Below are 21,791 nucleotides of genomic sequence, written 5' to 3' on the forward strand. Positions count from 1 at the left end.
CTGACAGATGAATGGATAAAGAAGATGTGGTACATATATACAATGGAATATTACTCAGCCATAAAAAGGAACGAAAGTGGGTCATTTGTTGAGACATGGATGGATCCAGACTGTCATACAGAGTGAAGAAAATCAGAAAGAGAAAAACAAATATCGTATATTAACGCATGTATGCGGAACCTAGAAAAATGGTACAGATGCACCGGTCTGCAGGGCAGAAGTTGGGACACAGATGTAGAGAACAAACGTATGGACACCAAAGGGAGTAAGCCGCGGGGGGTGGGGTGGGGGGGGGGGGGTGGTAGTGTGATGAATTGGGCGATTGGAATTAACATGTATACACTGATGTGTATAAAACTGATGACTAATAAGAACCTGCTGTATAAAAAAAAATTCAAAAAAACACAGAAATTTAAGTATTAAATAATATAAACACAATTTTACCTTTTAATTCTCCATGACCAATCCTTCCTAGACGGCCAATTACAACTCTCCATGGCAATGAACTCATTTGTACAAGTCCTAAGCACCACTCCCAAAGTTTCTGTAGACCAAATCTTCTAGCAGATCCTTTTTTCCGACGAGCCCTATTGTATGGAATAGAGTCATAAATATATCTAAAATTCCTATGATGACATTTCAAAAGAGCTCAAATTTGTGAAAAACTGGTCCCTTCATTTTAATGCTTGATATTTTTTACACAAGTCCTAAGCAAGTATATAAAATCATAGGTTTGGCATGATAGTTTGTATTTTGTTTAATACATATTAAAATATATACTTAAAATTAAAAATTGTCCAAGAACCACCAAAATTCACCAGAAACACTGCTCTATACCAGAGATCAGCACACTTTTTCTTTAAAGGGACAACATTTTAAGCTTTGCAGGCCATCAAGATTCTTCTGTAAGAATTCAACCTGCTGCAGCACTAAAGCTGCCATGGACAATAATTGAACAAATGAGTGTGGCCAGATTTGGCCTATGGCCTGGAGTTTGCCAACCCTTGCTTCATACTTTATTTTTTTTTTAAATAAATAAATAAATTTATTTATTTATTTTTATTTATTTTTGGCTGTGTTGGGTCTTCGTTGCTGCGCACGAGCTTTCTTTAGTTGTGGCGAGCGGTGGCTACTCTTCATTGCGGCACGCGGGCTTCTCATTGTGGTGGCTTCTCGTTACGGAGCACAGACTCTAGGCGCACAGGCCCAGTAGTTGTGGTTCGCAGGCTCAGTAGCTGTGGCGCACGGGCTTAGTTGCTCCGCGGCATGTGGAATCTTCCCAGACTAGGGCTCGAACCCATGTCCCCTGCATTGGCAGGCGGATTCTTAACCATTGCGCCACCAGGGAAGTCCCTTGCTTCATACTTTAAATTGAAGAACATCGAACAAACCCCCCCACACTTCCCAGAACAAACAATGCTGTGTTTTCTGCACGCACGTCCTTTATTAGGCAAGTACATAACATTAAGTGCTCTGTGGCTGAGCAACAGTAGCTACCATTTATTGAGTACTTACTATGTACCAAGCAGTATGTCCAATCAATTTACATGTAATACCTCATTTCATCCTAACAACCCTATAAGGCAGATAAAATTATCCTCCTAATTTTACAGAGAAGTAAGCTACAGCTCAGTTGGATAAGGTAATTTTGTCGAGATCACACAGCCAGTAAGTGGCAGGACTGGTATTTGAACCCAGATCTCTATGACTCTAGAGTTGGACCTCTTAACTATCATCTCACTTCTACTTTCAGTAAAATGGCAATACACTATTTTTTTATTGGGAAGGTGGTATTATTCTTTCTCTATTCTCTTTCTCATCCTTCACAGATCAATGTTTCTATATTCTGTTTCTTCAGCACCACTATAACCAAATAATCACTAAGTTTTTTTGCACATAACCAATTTCTAAACTTAAAAGAACAGAACGTTTAGATAATAAAGAAGAAAATAAAAAACAGAATGAAATCTGAAAATTAGTTACTTCATGGATTTTTCAGGTTCTCTTAGGCAGTGTTCACTAGCCTTGAAATATGTTATTAGAAGTATCTATTAAGTGATAATTCAATATGAGGCTCATCTTTTCTGACCTATTAGTTACAGTCTTCATGAATAACTGGTCATGATACCTAACTACTCTCAAGAAGAATTCTAAAAAGGTGGCCACCATTTTCAGAAGACACTCCAACATTTAAATAGGAAAAGTTTTAGTAAAGAAAGTTAACTCAGTTTATTAGGGACTATATCTTAGATGGTATATGAGAAAAGTCAATGTTCTAGGATGCCTTACTGGATTTTAATTTGCAGATGGCTTTCTAGTTCCATGTTTCAAAATTTGTTAGGCTAAAATCATTACCTCAAGGTTTATTACACAGAATATAGGGGCTTTAACCTCTTTTGTCTATGTAACCGAGATAATCAAAATTATTTTTGAGTCCGTTAAATTATACAATGTAAATATTCACTACAAAAGAAATGAAAAGCACCCACAATTCCAAGACTTAATATTTTAATACATATACCTTCGAAACCATTTTCTATTCATTAAAAATGAAACAGAATTGTGTGTGTGTATGAATTTTTTTTCAAGGGATGATACAATGATACATTTAAGGAAATAAAAGTACCTATTTGGGACATCGATGTTAATGATACAAGTTTCTAAAAGTTCTCCATATAGATCTGTGCAAGATGCAAGAATCCATCTTTGATCATGTGATAAACAGTAGCCCACGAAAAGAACATTGTATTTCTGTCCAGCTTCTCCAAATGTTTCTCCTAGCTCTGTCTGTTTATCCTTCACTGGAGCCAGAATAAAAGGAGGTGTATAAAGTCGAATACACTCTGGTCTCTGTAAAGTAAAAAATTAAGTTACTACGGTACTATACAATCACAGAAAAATCTTTTATTGAAAATAAAGATAGGGACTTCTCTGGTGGCGCAGTGATTAAGAATCCGCCTGCCAATGCAAGGGACATGGGTTTGAGCCCTGGTCCAGGAAGATCCCACATGCCACAGAGCAACTAAGCCCGTGAGCCACAACTACTGAACCTGCATGCCACAACTACTGAAGCCCATGGGCCTAGAGCCCGTGCGCTGCAACAAGAGGAGCCACCGCAATGAGAAGCCCACACTGCAACGAAGAGTAGCCCCTACTCGCCGCAACTAGGGAAAGCCCATGAGCAGCAATGAAGACCCAACGCAGCCAAAAATAAATAAATTAATTTTAGAAAAAAAAGAAAAGAAAGATATAGTATATCTACCCATTATAAGATAACTGGAAAATGAGAGCTAATCAGAGACCTGCACTTAGTTTTGCATAAAATCATAAAATGTAAGTCATTCAATAACTTTGGTAATGGAAAACATACTTACATCAGGACTTTTAAGAGCAGTTTCCATGGCTAAACCTGGACCAAAACCAGTCAATGTTTTCACATTGGTTGATGTTGGAAGTGGTCTCCGACACTGGGTAAAGGCTGAAAAAGCCAGGGATTTTAAATGCTGGGTATAGATTTGTCTATCTTCATGCTTCACAGGTTGCAACAGGTACTGACAGGGAACAATCTAAGAATTACAGGCAAATATTACAAATGTTAAACTTTCCACAAGAGAATAAAAAGAACAGTGAGTCTAAAACTCTAAACACTTTATTAGAAAATTTAAACAAAACCTAATTAAAATGATAATCTAAAGAATGATATTTTCTTATCTATTATATAGCTTTTTAAAGAATACTCAATTTTATTAATGAGTTATGTAAAAATCTTTAAACATTTCTACATAGCAGTTATACTGATCAATACTGCCATTGACTGCCATAGTCCTGTTGTAGTCTATAAAGAATAATTCAAATTCTCTGCATACAACTTAATATGGTTAATTTCTCTCTACTTCTAGTTTGTAACCTCTTATTTAGAACTCTAGTTTATACAAGTCCATTCTTTTCCTATTTAAGCTTATGAATTTAAAAATTAGTTTATACAAGTAACATGGGGAGATATTTAACATACTTAATGTGGTCTTTTTATTCTCTATTCTTACTGTTGTATGATTGCAAGTTTATCTTTTATAAACTAAGATTTCTATTATAATATCATTTATAGTAAAGTCCAATATAATAGAACCTGGCTTTTAGAAAATCAATGTGGATACAGAATAGTAACTTTGAAACTTCTATCAACATCAACCGTTTTAAATAAATTTAACTTGTAACATTTATCATTCTCACCTGTACAGAAACAGTGCTCTTAACATGAGGAGGAAGAGTCTGGACCATTTCCAGAAAACATCGAAGTAACCCCAAAGTCCATACATTAGAAGAATTAGTGCTCTCATCTTTGTTTTCATATGTAAAAGGATCAATTATATAAACAACAATTGCAGGTGGATAAGTGATTGCATGTGAATCACCATCTGTGGGGATGCCCACTTTGTCCCGATCCATTGTGCTAAAATTTGAAGTAGAAATAAGACAGTTAGGGAAAAAGTTCTACTGTACCTTCTCGGAATAGCATCAAAGCAGGTTCTTAATACCCTTTCCCCCCTTTTTTTTGGGGGGGGGGCGTGTGGTGTTGAGAGCCTCTCTAAAAATGAGGGACATCTTTCTCTCCAAAGAGAACCATAAAAAGTTCACAATTTGATGGTGTACAAAGACCCTTGGCATTAAGAGGTCTTGCATTAAAAAGAAGAAACAGAATTCTTAAAACCACAGAGCATCAGAAACGTCAGAGAGCTTAGTGCTTAAGTGATAAACCTGAGACAAAGGGACTCCCCTCTTCCAATGCAAGGGGTGTGGGTTCGATCCCTGGTTGGGGAACTAAGATCCCACATGCCACGCAGCGTGGCCAAAAATAAAAAATAAAAAATAAACTGAGACAAAGATAAGTTAAATGAGCTGCCCAAGATCACAAGGCTGGCTAGAAGCAGAGCTCGACCAAAAAGAAACCAATTCTCCAGACTTAGTCAATGTTCTGTTACATTTTTAGAATATACATATTCATTTCATACTTCATAACTTCAATGGTGATTAAGCTTCATTCTTTGATGGTGATATGATTTTTTAAAACTACAAATCTATTTAGATGTCCAACATGGAAGATCTAGCTGGGTAATTAAGAGTTTGCTTTTAATCACATATAAGTATAACTTTGGGCAAAACTGCATCCGGGTAGCTGAAAGATATAACCAAGCTTAGGCTAACTTAACCTATAAATCAAAAGGGAATACCTTCTTCATAAAAGTAATAAAGATAGCTGTCACCATCATTGTTGTCATTATAAATAACTTAAGTGGAAGCATTTTGTAAAGAGCATAATATACATTATACCCTATTGCTCCCACTCTACAGATAAGAAAACATGCTCAAAAACGTTAGGTAACTTTCCTAAAGTGACATAGCCAGTAAATGACAGATTCAAATCCTGGTACAACTCTTATGCCTCTGAACAGGGTCATTCAATAGTGACTCCTAAATCACTGGAGTGATTTGCATAGGCAAATCTACTTGACGGTTATGTCACAGAACAGACTCAAACATCACAGGACAGTTAGACTAAATGGTTTTTAAGGTCTTCATTCCCACCCTGAGATTCTATGATAAAGACTTTATGAAGAGTCTTCATTATAATTTTATAGGTAAAATATTCGACATTATAAAAACTAAAATTTCAAGGATAAGACCAAAGGCTCTTTATGTTATTTGGACAAGAAGCAGCATATATTTATATTTCTGCAAAGGTTAGTATATTTAAATATACCTTTCAGACACATCAGGATGTGGCTGAGTGGGAATCGAAGACGACTCTCCAGAAATCCCAGCTGTTTGTAGAGCTGATGGCGGTTGCCCTCCTAGCTGGCCATTCTGAACTGTACTCGCTTGCGTAGACATGGATCCCGCAACGCTACTGTTCATACTGCCAAAGGGTGGAAATGAAGGTAGTTTATTTGATGACATTCCACTATTCAAGTTGGAGGATGATGAAGATGAAGCTGAGGTTGTGGTCAAAGTTGAGTTAGCTGTGGCAACTGAAGAAGACATGGCAACACCTGAAGTCACTGTCACAGTGCTGCTCGCTGTAGATGCTAGGGTGGCAGATGGAGTATTAGCATTTCCAGTACTTGTCATCTGAGGTGGAGTAATCAAAGGCTGACTTGTAGGGGCAACTAAATTTGGCTGGGAAAGTAGAGAGCTGTCCAATGGCTGGGAAGCAAGGTAAGGACCTAAAGACAATAAAAACAGGATATTTAATTCTTTATTTCACTGATTGGTTCTTTGTTTAATCTACTATGTGAATAATAATTTCTAGTTTATATTCTTTTGGTGATTACCCTCCCCCTAATTTGCCTGCTAACAGTGTAGCAAACACTAGCTTTCTATTTCCACTACAAAGTGAAAAAATTTTTTAAATGGAATTGAAAAATAAACCAGTTTATACAAAATAAAGAAATGGTTTCCATGAAATATAATAAAATTCTATTTTGTAGGCATAATTAATTAAATAAAAATAACAGTATCTAGCAAATTTTCATTAAACCATTCAACAAGTTCCTAGGTCACAAGTTGAATAGTGACTATACTGGGAGCTAATTAAATATAAAATGGAGGAATGTTATGGGGTTCAAATTATAGGAATGTCTAATGAGGTTCAATGTTTTGGTTCTGTGTCTCTTTGGATTAAGTCTAAAGTAAGTCCATTGATATTTAATTCAAGGGTGTTAAAAGCAAGTCTTCAGTAGCTGTCATTTTCTTAATTCCAACAAAGAACTGTCTCTCTGTGTTGCAGAAGGAACTACAAGTTGTTTTACCTCTAAACCATTAACAAATCAAAAATCTTAATTTTAATAAACTTAAAGAAAAACACAAATATTCCTACTTGATGGGATCCCTATTGTAGTGATCAACAAACTTTTTCTGTAAAGAATCAGAGAGTAAATATTTTTGTCTTTCCAAGTTACACAGTCTCTGTCACAACGACTCAGCTCTGATCTTGTAGCATAAAAGAAGCCATAGATATCTGTAAATAAATGAGCATGGCTGTGCTGCATTAAAATATTATTTACAAAAAGCTGGTGGACAGGGTCATACTTTGCTAAAATGACCTTATACAATAAATACAAATTCAATACCTAGGTCATATCTGCAGACTTGTGCATAAAGCTTGAGTTTAGAAAATGCTTCACTGTTACCATCAGCTGCCTGAGAAAACCATTCTGCTACCAACTTTTCTGACAGTTTCTTTGATGCAGTAGATCCGACTCTCATGATCCCATCCGTCAATAGTCGAGAAATGGGTCTATGTTGACCCAATCGACAAGACTACAAATACAGATACAGAAATCAGAATTAGTGAGTTTGCTATAGCTTTTTAGTTCATATCATAAAATAAAGGATTTAAGCTATTTAAAAATAAGCTTTATCATTTATAATTAACATTTGCAATAATAACATCAAGGTGAAATGGTGCCACAGGTCTTTTTTACTTTTCTACATTAGAAATCCATTGAAATTCTAGCAAAATTAAAATATCTCCAATGAAATAAAACACCTAGATTATAATGGCACTAGAACCACACAGTTTGAATAACGAAAACTTATAGAATACAGAAATAACTGAGCATGAATATGCAGTCATTTTAAGTTGTACATCCATCCCAATTCATGTATATAAATGCATTATCCAGCTCTCCCTCCAATTCTGCAGGCCACAAATGTTTGTTACAGGAAGCCCAATCTCAAACAGGTTTGCAACACTGGATTAAGGAAGTTTAGACAAAGGATTTCTTTACTGTAAGACTTTCAAAGGCTTTAATAATCTAACATGTATAGTGAATCTCTAAAAGGTAAATAGATACACAATGTCTCCCCAAACCTATCTAACTATGGAACTTTTTTCTGGGAAGATTTTGCAGGACTAGTGTTCTAAATAACACTCTTTGGAAATATTTAATTTTACAAAACACACTACAGATACCTTGCAATTAAAGTTAAGTAGAACATTAATGAGGAGCTAAACCAGCACAAACTAATGATTCAGATTGTAAAACTAAATTTTAAAGACTAGATTTCCAAGCATTTGTGGGAAAAGGGAGATACCGTTGGCCCTTCGTATCCTTGGGTTCTGCATCCAGAGATTCAACCAACCATGGATCAAAAATATTCAAAAAAAACACAACAACCCAGAAAGTTCCAAAAAGCAAAACTTGAATTTGCCATGTCTGCAACTATTTACATAGCATTAGGCATGTAATGCTATGTAAATATCATCTATAAGTAATCTAGAGATGATTTAAAGTATAAGGGAGGATGTGTATAGATTATATACAAACACTATGCCATTTTATGTAAGATTGAGCATCCATAAATCTTGGTGTCTGCAAGGGGTCCTAGAACCAACACCCTGAGGATATTCAGGAATGACTATAAAATGAAGTTAAGACTTTATGTTCCAGGGTACTTAAAATTTATAATCATTGTACTCGGTGATGGATACAACATGAGAATTATAACTTAAAAAGACCAGCCAAGAATTTCAGAAATAAAATGGATCTTAGAGAGGCCTATCATAGCTTTATTTTACAATGAGGAAATTAAGGCCTAGTGTCTAAACCTGAGGTCCTAGAGAATCAAGACTAGAATTTTTATAAATGTAATTTTCTCCTGGCCATTTACAATGCTACCCTTTGTTTCAGAAAAAGATTATCTTAAATGGGACATACATGCTCTCAACGGTTTTCCCCCAGTATGGCAATTTCCACGGTGACCCATGGCGCACACATCTAACAAAGGGTCTGGCTCAAAGCTGTAAAGAATGTAACTGGCTTGTATGAGAACTAAGCATCTAGTCTGACATTGTTATTATTCTTTACCAATCAACTGAAATATCCAGTATATTTTATATCTAAACATACAAATCATAAGGTAGTTTTAAAAAGACACCTCTTTTTAAGCACCCACCTCATATATTGCAGTAAGATCTCTAAAAAAGCTTTTGGCTCCGTTTAACAAGGCTTCATTTTCTGGACATAGTACAACATAGGCTATATCTCTTTGAGATCCATAGGGTTCCAGCATAAGTCTCTCCCAATAAGGGAGAGCAAATGGAGAAAGCACCAGAAAATCAAAATCATAACCCAACAAAAACGTGGGGATTGGCAGTGGTTCTGGGGATTCATCAGTTCCTAAATAAGAAAAGACATATTTTAATTAAAGATTTAAAAGAAGAACATTTATTTTTATATATTATTTTTAGAATATTTTAAAATTTTGTTTATTTTTGGCTATGTTAGGTCTTAGTTGCGACATGCAGGATCTTCACTGCGGGTTCTTTCGTTGCAGCACGCGGGCTCAGTAGTTGTGGTGCGCAGGCTTAGCTGTCCCTCCACATGTGGGATCTTAGTTCCCCAACCAGGGATCAAACCCGTGTCCTCTGCATTGGAAGGCAGATTCTTTACCACTGGACCACCAGGGAAGTCCCAAGAGGAACATTTAAATGTCAAGAGTTAATGTAGTCATTATTATTAGTAAAAATATTTAATTAAAGACAAAAATACATAAAAGACAGTGATTGAGACTTTCACAGTTAGGAATTTGCTAAATGACCTTTTATAAAATATATGACTTATACCTTCACTTAAATGTAAAAACATTAATTAGAACGAAAAACTTATTAGTACAAAAGAAGATATGGGAGGGTTTTTAAAAAAAATTATATTAGTTTCAGGTGTACAACATAGCGATTTGATATTTTTATACATTATGAAATAATGACCACAATAAGACCAGTTTCCATCCGTCACCGTACAAAGTTGTTATAACATTACTGACTACATTCCCCATGTGTACATTACATCCCCATGATTTATTTATTTTATAGTTGGAAGTCTGTACCTCTTAATCACCTTCACCTATATCGTCATTTTATTTTGAATAAACTCAGACTGGGGAAAGCCTTTTTAAGCATAATGTAAAACCTGTCCATTTAAAAACTGATTAATCTGACAACATAAATTTTAAATTTTGGCATGCAAAAACACTATAAACAAAGCCAAACAATTAACAATAAATTGGAAAAAAGATTTGCAATGTGTATAACAAAAGGTTAATTTCCTTACCATAGAAAGGGGACCTATAAATCCATAAGGAATTGATCAACATCCTAACAGAAAAACAGGTAAAGGATATGAACAAAGTCCACAGAAACAGAAATACCTCTTATACATAAAAATATGCTCAATCTTATTAAGAGCAAGGAATTTAAAATAATTAATAGCAAACAATTATAACATTTACTATGTGCTAGGTAATGTTCAAAGATCTTTACATGTATTCACTCATTTAATCCCCACAAAAACCATGAAGCAGATACTAATATCAACCTTACTTTAGAGATGAGAAAGCATGAATAGAGACGTTAAACATGTCCAGTATCGCATAAGAAGTGGCAGAGGTGGGATTTAGAATCTAGGAAATCTACCCTCAAAGTCTGTACTAGTCTACCTCTCAAACTATAATGAAACAAAGCAGTTTCTCCCATCTACTCAGCACCCTACTGACAAGGGTTTGGGGAAATAAGCATTTTATTGGTGGGAGTTTAAACCACTATCAGAGAGAGTAATTTGGCAATATATATATTTTTAAATATACACATGCTTTAAGCCAGGGATTGTGTACATTCTAGAATAGTTGTAATGATAATGATGCAAACAATGTATAAGTCCATAAACAGTAGACTGGTAAAATAACATATGTAAAGAACAATGGAATATATGCAGCCATTAAAAAAAAAAAAAAGCTCAAATGTACTGAACAGTAAGGTGTAGAACTCTGGGTGTGTCTACTATTTTGGCTTCAAAAGGAACGTAAAAATACTATAACAATAAATACTGGAGAGGGTGTGGAGAAGAGGGAACCCTCCTACACCACTGGTGGGAATGTAAATTGGTACAACCACTATGGAGAACAGTATGGAGGTTCCTTAAACAGAACTACCATATGATCCAGCAATCCCACTCCTGTGCATGTATCTGGAGAAAACCATAATCTGGAAGGATACATGCACCCCAATGTTCATTGCAGCACTATTTACAATAGTCAAGACATGGAAGCAACCTAAATGTCCATCAACAAAGGAATGGATAAAGAAGATGCAGCATGTATGTACAATGGAATATTACTCAGCCATTAAAAAAGAATGAAATAATGCCATTTGAAGCAACATGGATGGACCTAGAGATTATCATACTAAGTCAGAGAAAGACAAATATATGATATCGCTCATATGTGGAATCCAATTTTAAAAAAAACCATGCAAATGAACTTATTCACAAAACAGAAACAGACTTACAGATATAGAAAACAAACTTATGGTTACCGAAGGGGAAATGTGGCAGGGAGGGATAAATCAGGAGCTTGGGATGAACATACACATACACTACTAATATATAAGAGATAGACAGCCAACAAGGACCTACTGTATAGCACAGGAAACCTACTCAATATTCTGTGACGATCTATATGAGAAAAGAAACTAAAAAGGAATGAATATATGTATAACTGAATCACTTTGCTGTACACCTGAAACTAACACAACATTGTAAATCAACTATACTCCAATAATATTGAAATATTTTTTAAAAGTAGAAAAAATATATATAAATACTATAATAATATTGAAATATTTTTTTAAAAGTAGAAAAAATATATATAAATACTATAATTAAACTGCATTTTTCATTGAATATCAAGTTTTTTAAAATGAAATTTAAATTATTTAGCCATTAATAAAAGGAGGAAAAGGAAAATATGAGCAAATCATCTACTACTTCTGTACATAATGCATTCTAAAACCATGCAAAAAAAGTCAAGGACTTCAGTATAAAAACTATTATTCCAAATATATTTTAAAAGTTCCAATTACATCCCACCTTTCAGAGACACTCTTTTTTGTTTTTTTTCGGTTTTTTAAAATTTTATTTATTTTTGGCTGCGTTGGGTCTTCGTTGCTGAGCGTGGGCTTTCTCTAGTTGTGGCGAGTGGGGGCTACTTCTCGTTGCAGTGCGCGGGCTTCTCATTGCAGTGGCTTCTCTTGTTGCGTAGCACAGGCTCTACTAGGCGCGTGGGCTTCAGCAGTTGCAGCACTCAGGCTCAGCAGTTGTGGCTCGTGGACTCTAGAGCAAAAGCTCAGTAGTTGTGGCACACGGGCTTAGCTGCTCCGCGGCATGTGGGATCTTCCCGGACCAGGGATCAAACCCGTGACCCCTGCATTGGCAGGTGGATTCTTAACCACTGCACCACCAGGGAAGTCCCCAATCTTTTTTGTTTTTTTCCCCCAGAGATAATCTTCAACAGATAGTTCAAGCATTTTGAATGTTCCTTCCATTACAGTTGACCATAAATCTACTGTTTACCATACTGAGAGTACTCCTTTGCTACTCTTGTCACAACTGGCAAATTTCTGTCTTTGTTCTTTTTTTTTTTTTTTTTAAATGAAGACCTTGGGGACTTTTATCACTAGTATTACCCTCTCTTTTTTACCCCATTTTTCATTCAATTTTGTAAAATAGTAACTTACAAGAAAAGTAGTGTTTCAGTCTTTATTTGGCAGTATGATTCTTTCTTCACATAAAATCTTACTGGTCAGTAAAATATGTAAAAACAAGCTGTTCTTTCTGAAGTGGGATTGGAGAACCCAGTTAAGTGAATGTTGAAAACGTTCAAAGTAAGGAAGGCTAAGATTGACCACACTGGCCTTAAGTCAAGCATATGCCACCAAAATATTTAAAGATAAATGTGCTTATTAAAGTTGGGCAAAGAAACTGAGAAATGATATAAAATAAGTCAATACACATTACTATAAATTACTTACCATAAGAGCCTCGGCCAGCCATTTTATGAAATTGTTGCCAAGTGAGAGGACCTTGAACCCCCCAAGGCCTTACTGTTCTTTTTTTCTGAATAGCATCCTGAAGAACTGGCTGAAGAGATAGAAGCATTCGAAGTATATCTTGTGAGCACTGCATACTCACATCTACAACCATTTAAAAAAAAAAAAAAGAATAAGAATTGCTATTGTCAACACAAAAATTTTTATGATAACAAGAAATACATCTAGGGAAGTTTAGCTCTTCATCACTGAGATTAAGCATCTGCTTGTGTAGAGAACTATAGGAAGTTCTATCTAAAATGATCTGTAGAAATGGTTTTTCTAGGTATTTAAAACCAATAAGAGACAATAAAAAAGTTATTGTAACTCGTCTTCATAAAAAGTCATTCACTAGCTCACTGATCAATTTATAAATTAATCAAATAAATTTCTTCCTTTTTGCATTTATTTTGGTTGTTTTATCTATTTATTTATTTATACTGTGCAGCTCAGCACACAGGATCTTAGTTCCCCTACCAGGGATCAAACCCGTGCCCCCCTGCAGTGGAAGCACAGAGTCTTAACCACTGGACTGCCAGGGAAGTCCCTATCTTGGTTTTTTTGGTGCTTATAGGTATCTTACTAGAAAGAACTTTGCCTCACACAGAAATGAGTTATAAATTATGCACCTTAATTACCACCACTTTGGTAAAATGACCAGATGGACAAGACTGGTTACAATGATTAAAGCTTAACTTGTGAAAAATAGTAGGCTGTAACAACTCTGAAGTACACAACTTGTACAGTAACAGATAAACTTATTCACACTGCTAAAAAGTGTTGTAATATCCGAAGATATTTTATAAACCTAGACTTAACAGATTTACAGATTATCAAATTATTATGACCTACATTTCTGACCAACTATCAGGATGGATATGGAGGGCTGTTGCTCTTAAATGTCAAATGGCTTTTTAAAAAACCATGAAATATTACTGATGTAAGTAATCTGTCCCTCCATTATGGTTCAGCTGTATCATTAAACCTGTTTGAGCACTCTGTTATGTTAAATCATTCAACTTTAATTCATTATTATTATTGCCTAATTTATTTCTCGTTTTAATTCCCTATATCTAAATAGTGTACAGAATCAGAAGTAATTTAATTTCAGATATACTGCTTAATAACTATTATGTTTAAATAAACTATTATATACATAATAGAATACTAGTCATTAAAAGTGATAACAGCTATTTGAAATGGACTAATGACTAATACACTAATAAATAAAATAACAGGTTTTAAAACTATCTATGGAAGATAATTTTACACAAATAGAACTATGTGTATTCATATGTGACTATTTACATAAAATCTACAAAAAGTTGTCATTGGCTAAGGTTGTTATCATAATCAAATGGGGAACTTTTAAAAAACACATACACAGAGCTTACCCTGAGAAATTCTGATCTGAGTGAAGCTCAGGAAACTACAGTTTGATTTTAATTCAAAGAGATTCCCATAGACACTCCCTCATTCTTAAAAAATATATATTTAATGAAGACCTACTATGGGTCAGGAATTATGCTAGCTGCTGGGAATACTGTGTAAATAAATTCTTATTCATGTCTTCAGGGATCTTACAATCTTGTGGAGAATGCATGAAAAATAATATAATTGTATATCATGACAAGTGCCAGGTCTCTATGCTGAGATCTGGTGGAAAGCAATGGTTTTTAGAATATATAATGATTTTTAAGAGTGATCATGAAGGACAGATATATAGATCAGTAGAAGTAAACATCCAGAAATAAAACTTCACATTTATGGTCAACTGATTTTTGACAAAGGTGCCAAGACAATTTAATGGGGAAAGATAACCTTTTCAACAAATGGTTCTTGGACAATTGGATATCCACATGCAAAGGAATGAATTTGGAACCCCTTCCTTATGTTATATACAAACGTTAATTCAGAATGGATTACAGAGCTAAATATAAGTGCTAAAACTATAAAACTCTTAGAAAAAAACATAAAGTAAATCTTCATGACTTAGGATTAGGTAAAGCCTTTTTAGATATGAAACCAAAAGTACAAACAACAAAATAGAATAATACACTGAACTTCATCAAAATTAAAAACTTTTCTGCTTCAAATGATACCATCAAGAAAGTGAAAAGACAACCCAGAGAACAGGAGAAAATATGTGCAAATCATAATCTGATAAGGAACTTGTATCCAGAAGATATAAAGAACACTTACAACTCAATAATGAAAACATAAAAAACCTAATTTAAAAATGGGCAAAGTAACTGAAAAGATATTTCTCCAAAGAAGAAAGAGAAATGGGCAATAAGCACATGAAAAGATGCTCAACTTCATTAGTTATTAGGGAAATGCAAATCAAAACCACAATGAGATAATACTTCACAACCCAATAAGATGATTATAATAATAATAAAACACACAAGGACAAGTGTTAATTAGGATATGGAAAAAGTGGAACCCTCACACATTGCTGATGGGAATGTAAAATGGTACAGCTGCTTTAGAAAATAGTCTTGCAGTTCCTCAAAAGGTAAAACAGAGTTATCAAGTCCACCCAAGAGTAATAAAAACGTATGTTTACACAAAAACTGGTACACATATGTTCACAATACCATTATTCATATCAGCCAGAGTGGAAACAATCCAAATGTCCATGAACAGATGAATGGGTAAATAAAATGTGGGATGCTCATAAATGGAATATTATTTGGCAATAAAAACGAGCGAAGTACTAACACATGCTACAACATGGATAAATCTTGAAAACATTATTCTAAGAAAAAGAAGTCAGTCACAAAAGACCATATAGGATATGACTTTATTTACCTGAAATGTATAAAAGAGGCAAATCTATAGAGACAGAAAGTAGATTGGTGGTTGCCTAGTGCTGGGAAGGAGTGGTTGGAGGAAAATGGGGAGTGATTGCTAATAAACATGGGATTCCTTTTGTGGTTGATGAAAATGTTCTAAAATTGATTATGGTGATGGGTACACAACTCTGTGAATACTAAAAACCATTCAATTGTACACTTTAAATGAATTGTATGGTATGTCAATAAAGTTGCTTAAAAATGAGTGATCATGGAGTGGTGTAATGATGGGAATGGGCAAATATTGGGGGCAATTTTTACTTCTACTTTTCTGTATTGTTTAGATTCTTAACTTTCCTTTCAGCAAGTATGTATTTTTTATAATTGGAACAAAGCTTTTTCTAGCTTGAGAAAAATAAACATTACCACTAAATTATACAAACTACAGTTTGTAGACTTTTAATTCCTTCAAACAAGTATTTCAACACCTTGGACATCTATATGCCAGGAACTGTTCTAGGTACTTGGACATACCAACAAACAAACAAAATAGACAAAAACCCTTTCTCTTAAACAGAACTTGCATAGGCTGAACTTAATGGAGTGAGAGATAATTAATCAATAAATTATACAGTATATTAGAAGGTAATAAGCAAACCCTACGGGGAAAAAAAAAAAAAAGGAGCAGGATGGAGAAGATGACTTCTGACAAAATTTAAAAAGACAAGAGAGTTACCCATGTAAATACTTGGAAGAACAGTGTCCCAGGCAGAGGAAACAATCAGGGCAAAGGCCCTAATACAGGAGCTTGCTACTACTTTATGAAGCTGTTATAATTTAATGAGAAAGTATTCCAATATTGCCCATTTAGGTTTTGCATTATTTGTTTTAATGTTGAAATTTTAAATTGAAATATAAAGATATTTCTTTTCTGTTTGTTTTGAATTATTTTCTCAATATAAATTCTTAGGATGAAATTCATCTTTATGGCGGCAGAGTAATCTGTTTACATCAATCTTTACTGTTATAGAAAAAATGCACACAAGGTTAACAACTCAATATTTTCTATTACTTGGCAAATAAGTTGGATTTTTTTTTGAGGTATAATTGACATAACATTGTATTAGTTTCAGGTGTACGAAGTGATGATTTGTTATTTGCATATACTGTAACATGATCACCACAGTAAGTCCAGTTAACATCCATCATCATACACAGTTACAAAAGTTTTTTTTCTTGTGACAACTTTCAAGATGAGCTGGATCTTAAAAACAAATAATAATAATAAAAATAAACAGAATACCACTAATGCTACTGCTGCTGCTATTACTACTACTGTTACTACTGGTAATATTTGAGTACTTTGTGCCAGGCACTGGTCTGTTTTATACATATTAGCTCATTTGATCCTCTAACACTGAGGTAAATACTATTATTGACACTATCCCAAGAAATTGAGACAGAGGTTAAATAACTTGCCCAAGGTCATAGTATATAGTGATGGAACTATGTTTCAAACCCAAGTAGTCGGTTCCACAGCCTATGTTCTTAACTACTATCTATGGCTGAAAATAATCCTGCCCTTTTTTTGAAAATCTATGACATTTATTTATACCTTTTTCTTTAAAAATTTGATCCTTGAGTATAGTGAGTTTGATGAATCATCAAACTATTATCATGAACAAAATGTAACCACTGGTCCATGCATAGCCTTATCTTATTCACAAATTTTCTTAATAATATTATGAACATCTACGATCTCACTGCCCAAGAAGTAGAATATTACCCAATCTTATTAAGTGCTTCCCCCATCCTATCCCTCAGCTTTTAAGAATTAACCACCATCCTGAATTTTATGTGCATCTAGAAAATACATTTAGTTTTGTCTGTTTTTAGAACTTTATGAAAAAATATCTCACTATGTACAATCTTCTGGGACTTGTTCCCTCTCCCTCCCCTCAAAACTTTTACCCAGATTCATCTGTTACAAGAGTTTTACTCATTTTCAGAGCTTATGTAACATTCTATCTGTACTATCATAATTATTATCCATTCTCCTGTCAATGGGCATTTAGAGTATTTTTACTTCAACCCTGCATTACAGTTTTAGTTCTCCAAGTAGTCTATAAGCAATTTAAATATAGGATATCTTCATATCTCCCAGAATACCAAGCACATTGTTTTGCACATGTATCCAAAAATGGCTGGATTAGCAAATGACATAAGGAACCAAATCAAAGTTATTAAATGGCACATATCACCTAAGAACAAAAATTCTTAACAGAAACCACATTTTGAAGAAAGGCTAACTTTCTGCATAATTACCAAAAGTTAGAAAAAAGTTAATGAATGGTATACTGAGACATCTTTTTAGAAATATGTTTCCCAGTGGCTATGCCTGAAAAAAAAAACTAAATGATGACTTTAATAATGGCAGCTTATATAAATTCAGTACTTACTATGTGCCAAGGATTGTGTTAAGCAGCTCATATGTATTAACTCATTAGATCTTTATAACTACACACAAGTATTTGACATTGATGACATTTCTCTCCTTCTTCAAACATTTCCTATACTTAGCTACCAGCACAACACACTCTCTTGGTTTTCTTCCTACCTCCTTTATTTCCTATCCTGGATCCTCCTCGTCTCCCCCATCTCTAAATGTCAATTCCATCCTTGGACTTCTCTATCTACAGTCACTCTCTAAGTTTTTTCATCCATCTCCATAGCTTAAAATACTGATAACTCACACACAACATTTTTAAATCTCTAGCCCCAACTACTCCTCTGAATTTAAAATTCGTGTCTCCAAATAAGTACTTGATCTTCTCCCCCAGTTGTTCCCCTCCTCTATAATTAGCACCATCATTCATCCATTCGCTCAAGGTATCCTTGATGCCTCATCTTTCCTTATATCAGCAAATCCTGTAGGTTCTATTTCCCAAATATGCCTAGAACCTACTACTCACATCTCTATTGCTTCCAATCTTGTCTAAGGTACTGTCATCTTTCACCTGAACTACTGTAACCGCCTCCTAACTGATCTATCTGCTTCTACTCTCACCTTCACCACCCACAACACAACAGCTAGAGTGACCTTTTAAAAAAAATAAACAGTAAAAGGATCATGTTACTTCTCTGCTCAAAACTGTCCTACAGCTTCCCGTAACTCTTAGAATAAACTATAAAGGCCTTACTTACATGGTACGTAAGACCCTACATGATTTTGGTGCTCGGCCATCTCTTAGCCTTCCAACTCCTACCAGTCTCCCCATCACTCAATTCATTCCAGCAACAGTGCCTCCTTACTGTTTCTCAAACATATTAGGCACACTACTCCCTCACAGTTTGCACTACCTGAAAACACTCTTCTCTCGGTTAGCCACACAGCTCACATTCCCCCACTCTAGGTCTTTGCTCAAATGCTGTCCCTCAGTAATTTCTCTAAACATACATCTAAAGTAGCACATTCTTGTCTTTTTCCACTCCTTTACCCTGCTTTTCCTTCAAAGCACTTGTCGCTATCTGATATCATATAATTACTTATTTTTTTGTTTATTTTGTTATTTTGAGAATTACAGGCTCAAAGAGGGCAGGAAATATGTTTGTTTTAATACTGTACTTTGTAAAAGAACAGTGCCTGGCACATACTAGTTGCTCAATAAATAATGAGTGATAGAATGTTGAATAAAGCAGACAACTAGTAATTTTCTGCTAATTAACATGTGCAAAGTACCTTTTATAGTCCTACACAACTACATAATTACAGACCTCTAATAACCATACTTTTGTTGGTGAAAATAAACTAAACTGCTAGGAAATTCTCCCTTTAAAAATATCCTTCTGAAAGGAGTTTTAAGTCCAAATTTAAGTGCCTCTATCAGCTACATAGGAAACTGCCTTTAATACCTTTTCCTAAGAAAGAAAAGTCATACAACTAAAGGAAAATAAAGTGAAAAATTATTCCATTAGCATACTTACCATTTCTTTTGGACCAGGGGTGTAAGCATGAACTTTTCACAAGTGCTTCATCAACTTTTCCTCCTGACATGTTATCCATGAACTGACGCCCATGTTCTAATGCAAGGTAGCAGTCATTGCAACAGTCCCGCTCTTCAACACGTACCCAGTTGTTAGTTACACCAATTCTGGGAAAAGGATCTTGGTCTGCAGCTCCAAAAGGTGAAAATAAATTAGTGCACTGATCTTGTAGCAATAATATCAACTCATCAGGCAATTTTTCAGATTCCTTTAGTCCTCCATTAACATGTTCAGCAGAAGTAGCCCTGAGAGCTTCAAAACGTTTTTCTGCTTCTTTGCCACATTCTGTGTTGCGTCCTATGATATCTAGTTCATCTTCAAGAAATAATCCTGAATTGTTTCCAAATTTTCTGTTCATGACAGCACTGAAGCCACAGGTACACCTATACTGTGCTTCCTGCGTTGGATCTGGAATGTAAACTCCAACATCGGCACCCTTGATATTCATGTTGCAGACACAGATACAGCAACTATCAAAGTTACAGTCTTTAAACAAATTCATAACTGATTCTGAAAGAATGAGGTTTACATAAAGACTGTGTGCTTCAGGGATGGAAGGAACAGTTGCAGGTTCAACAGAATTAAGGGGTCTGCACGTGGATGGGGTGGAAGCTGGTGAATATAAGTCTGAATTTTCATATTTGACTGAACCTTGAGCACTAGCTGGTCCACCAGCTCCACGAGGAGTCCTTGGAGTCCTTGGAGTCCTTGGAGTTGGAAACCTAGGGGTAGATGGAGAAGGAAGAATTCCTGCTCCACTGTTACTAGGAGGTGCACTGCTAGGAGGCATCCCAAAAGAAGCATGAGTTTGAGGTGTATAAGCAGGGCCATATTCTTGATCCACAGTACTTCCATCACTAGTGTCACCAGGGCAAAAGAAAATCGGAAACACGCATAAAAGAACATATTAGTAATGTGAAATACAACTAAAAATGTCCCAAATGTTTTTCAATAACACCGAAAATTATGAAAATACGATTAGTGCAAAAATTACAAGTACAATTAAAATGTATTTTTGGTTACTACATCCACTCTAGGTGATTGTTGTGGGGTGAGACCCAACTAGTTCCATTATAAATAAAATTTGTATACACTCTTCCACACCTAGACATCCACAATAACTATCTATATATTTATTGTACTACAAATACCCATATTTCATTGATTCTAAGATGCCACTGTTTAAAAAAAAAACCCAATTTTTGAAATATTTATGTGTAAAAAAAGGACAATGGCAATTCTAAGATGTTACGAATTATAAGACGGCCCAATTTCAGAGATACTTAAATATAAAAAGTGTGTGAATGTACACACGGCAAATGTACAAATGCGAGTGATTAGAATTTCAGACCAAAATAAAAGGTGCTTCCAAAGACAAAGTTTATTGGTCTTAAGTGTTCCAATACTTTAACCATACTGAACAAACACCATTATAAGCTATTAAAATCAGAAAATGAATTTTAGAATTTTCAAAAACCAGTATCTTTTTTCCAGGTACCAACATACTAGGAGCTTATATGAAAAAAATTAAAGCTATATAAGCATTCATACACTATACCAATACTATATATTTAAATCATACCCCTCTTTGATAAATGGCATTGTAGGCCCTGAAGGAAGCAATTCCAATTTTCCAACAGTCCAACTCTGACGGTAAATACACTCTTCTGGCAATTTGATAGTAGGCAGACACTGGCTTGGTAGAGTTTTTAGAGGTGCAAACATGGAACATCCCACTAGAACTTGACAATTTTCAGGCTTATAGACATAAGAAAAATCCTACAATATAAAGACCATGACTTTTAGCATCTTATTTTCCAAGGGAAAAAACACAACAAACTGACTTTAGACCTTTTTTCCTGTCTTTAAATAATAACAATGTAAATGTAATTCTACTCTTTTCTTAAATGCATTCTTAATAGTGTCACCATAATTCAAATTTGTTAATAACAAAATTAGAATCACTAAGAAAGGAATTTTGAATCTAGCAATAAACTAATTTTATACAAAAATATAGGAAGTGCATT

At 34.7% G+C, this 21,791-nt stretch overlaps 1 protein-coding gene across 1 annotated transcript in view; it reads right to left on the reverse strand.

The window, feature by feature from the left end:
* MED13 (mediator complex subunit 13) overlaps positions 1–21,791 on the reverse strand; it is a 97,125-nt gene that overhangs the window by 18,302 nt on the left and 57,032 nt on the right. Inside the window, exons 15-24 of the mRNA XM_024127526.3 lie at positions 21,347–21,543; positions 19,705–20,621; positions 12,866–13,027; positions 8,956–9,179; positions 7,128–7,317; positions 5,759–6,221; positions 4,231–4,450; positions 3,375–3,566; positions 2,627–2,850; positions 445–587 (exon numbers count right to left, since the gene is read on the reverse strand). Of these exons, the coding sequence (XP_023983294.1) occupies positions 445–587; positions 2,627–2,850; positions 3,375–3,566; positions 4,231–4,450; positions 5,759–6,221; positions 7,128–7,317; positions 8,956–9,179; positions 12,866–13,027; positions 19,705–20,621; positions 21,347–21,543 (2,932 nt within the window). The remainder of the gene's footprint in view (positions 1–444; positions 588–2,626; positions 2,851–3,374; positions 3,567–4,230; positions 4,451–5,758; positions 6,222–7,127; positions 7,318–8,955; positions 9,180–12,865; positions 13,028–19,704; positions 20,622–21,346; positions 21,544–21,791) is intronic.

Source organism: Physeter macrocephalus, chromosome 14, assembly GCF_002837175.3.
Source record: "Physeter macrocephalus isolate SW-GA chromosome 14, ASM283717v5, whole genome shotgun sequence".
Classification (NCBI taxonomy): Eukaryota; Metazoa; Chordata; class Mammalia; order Artiodactyla; family Physeteridae; genus Physeter; species Physeter macrocephalus.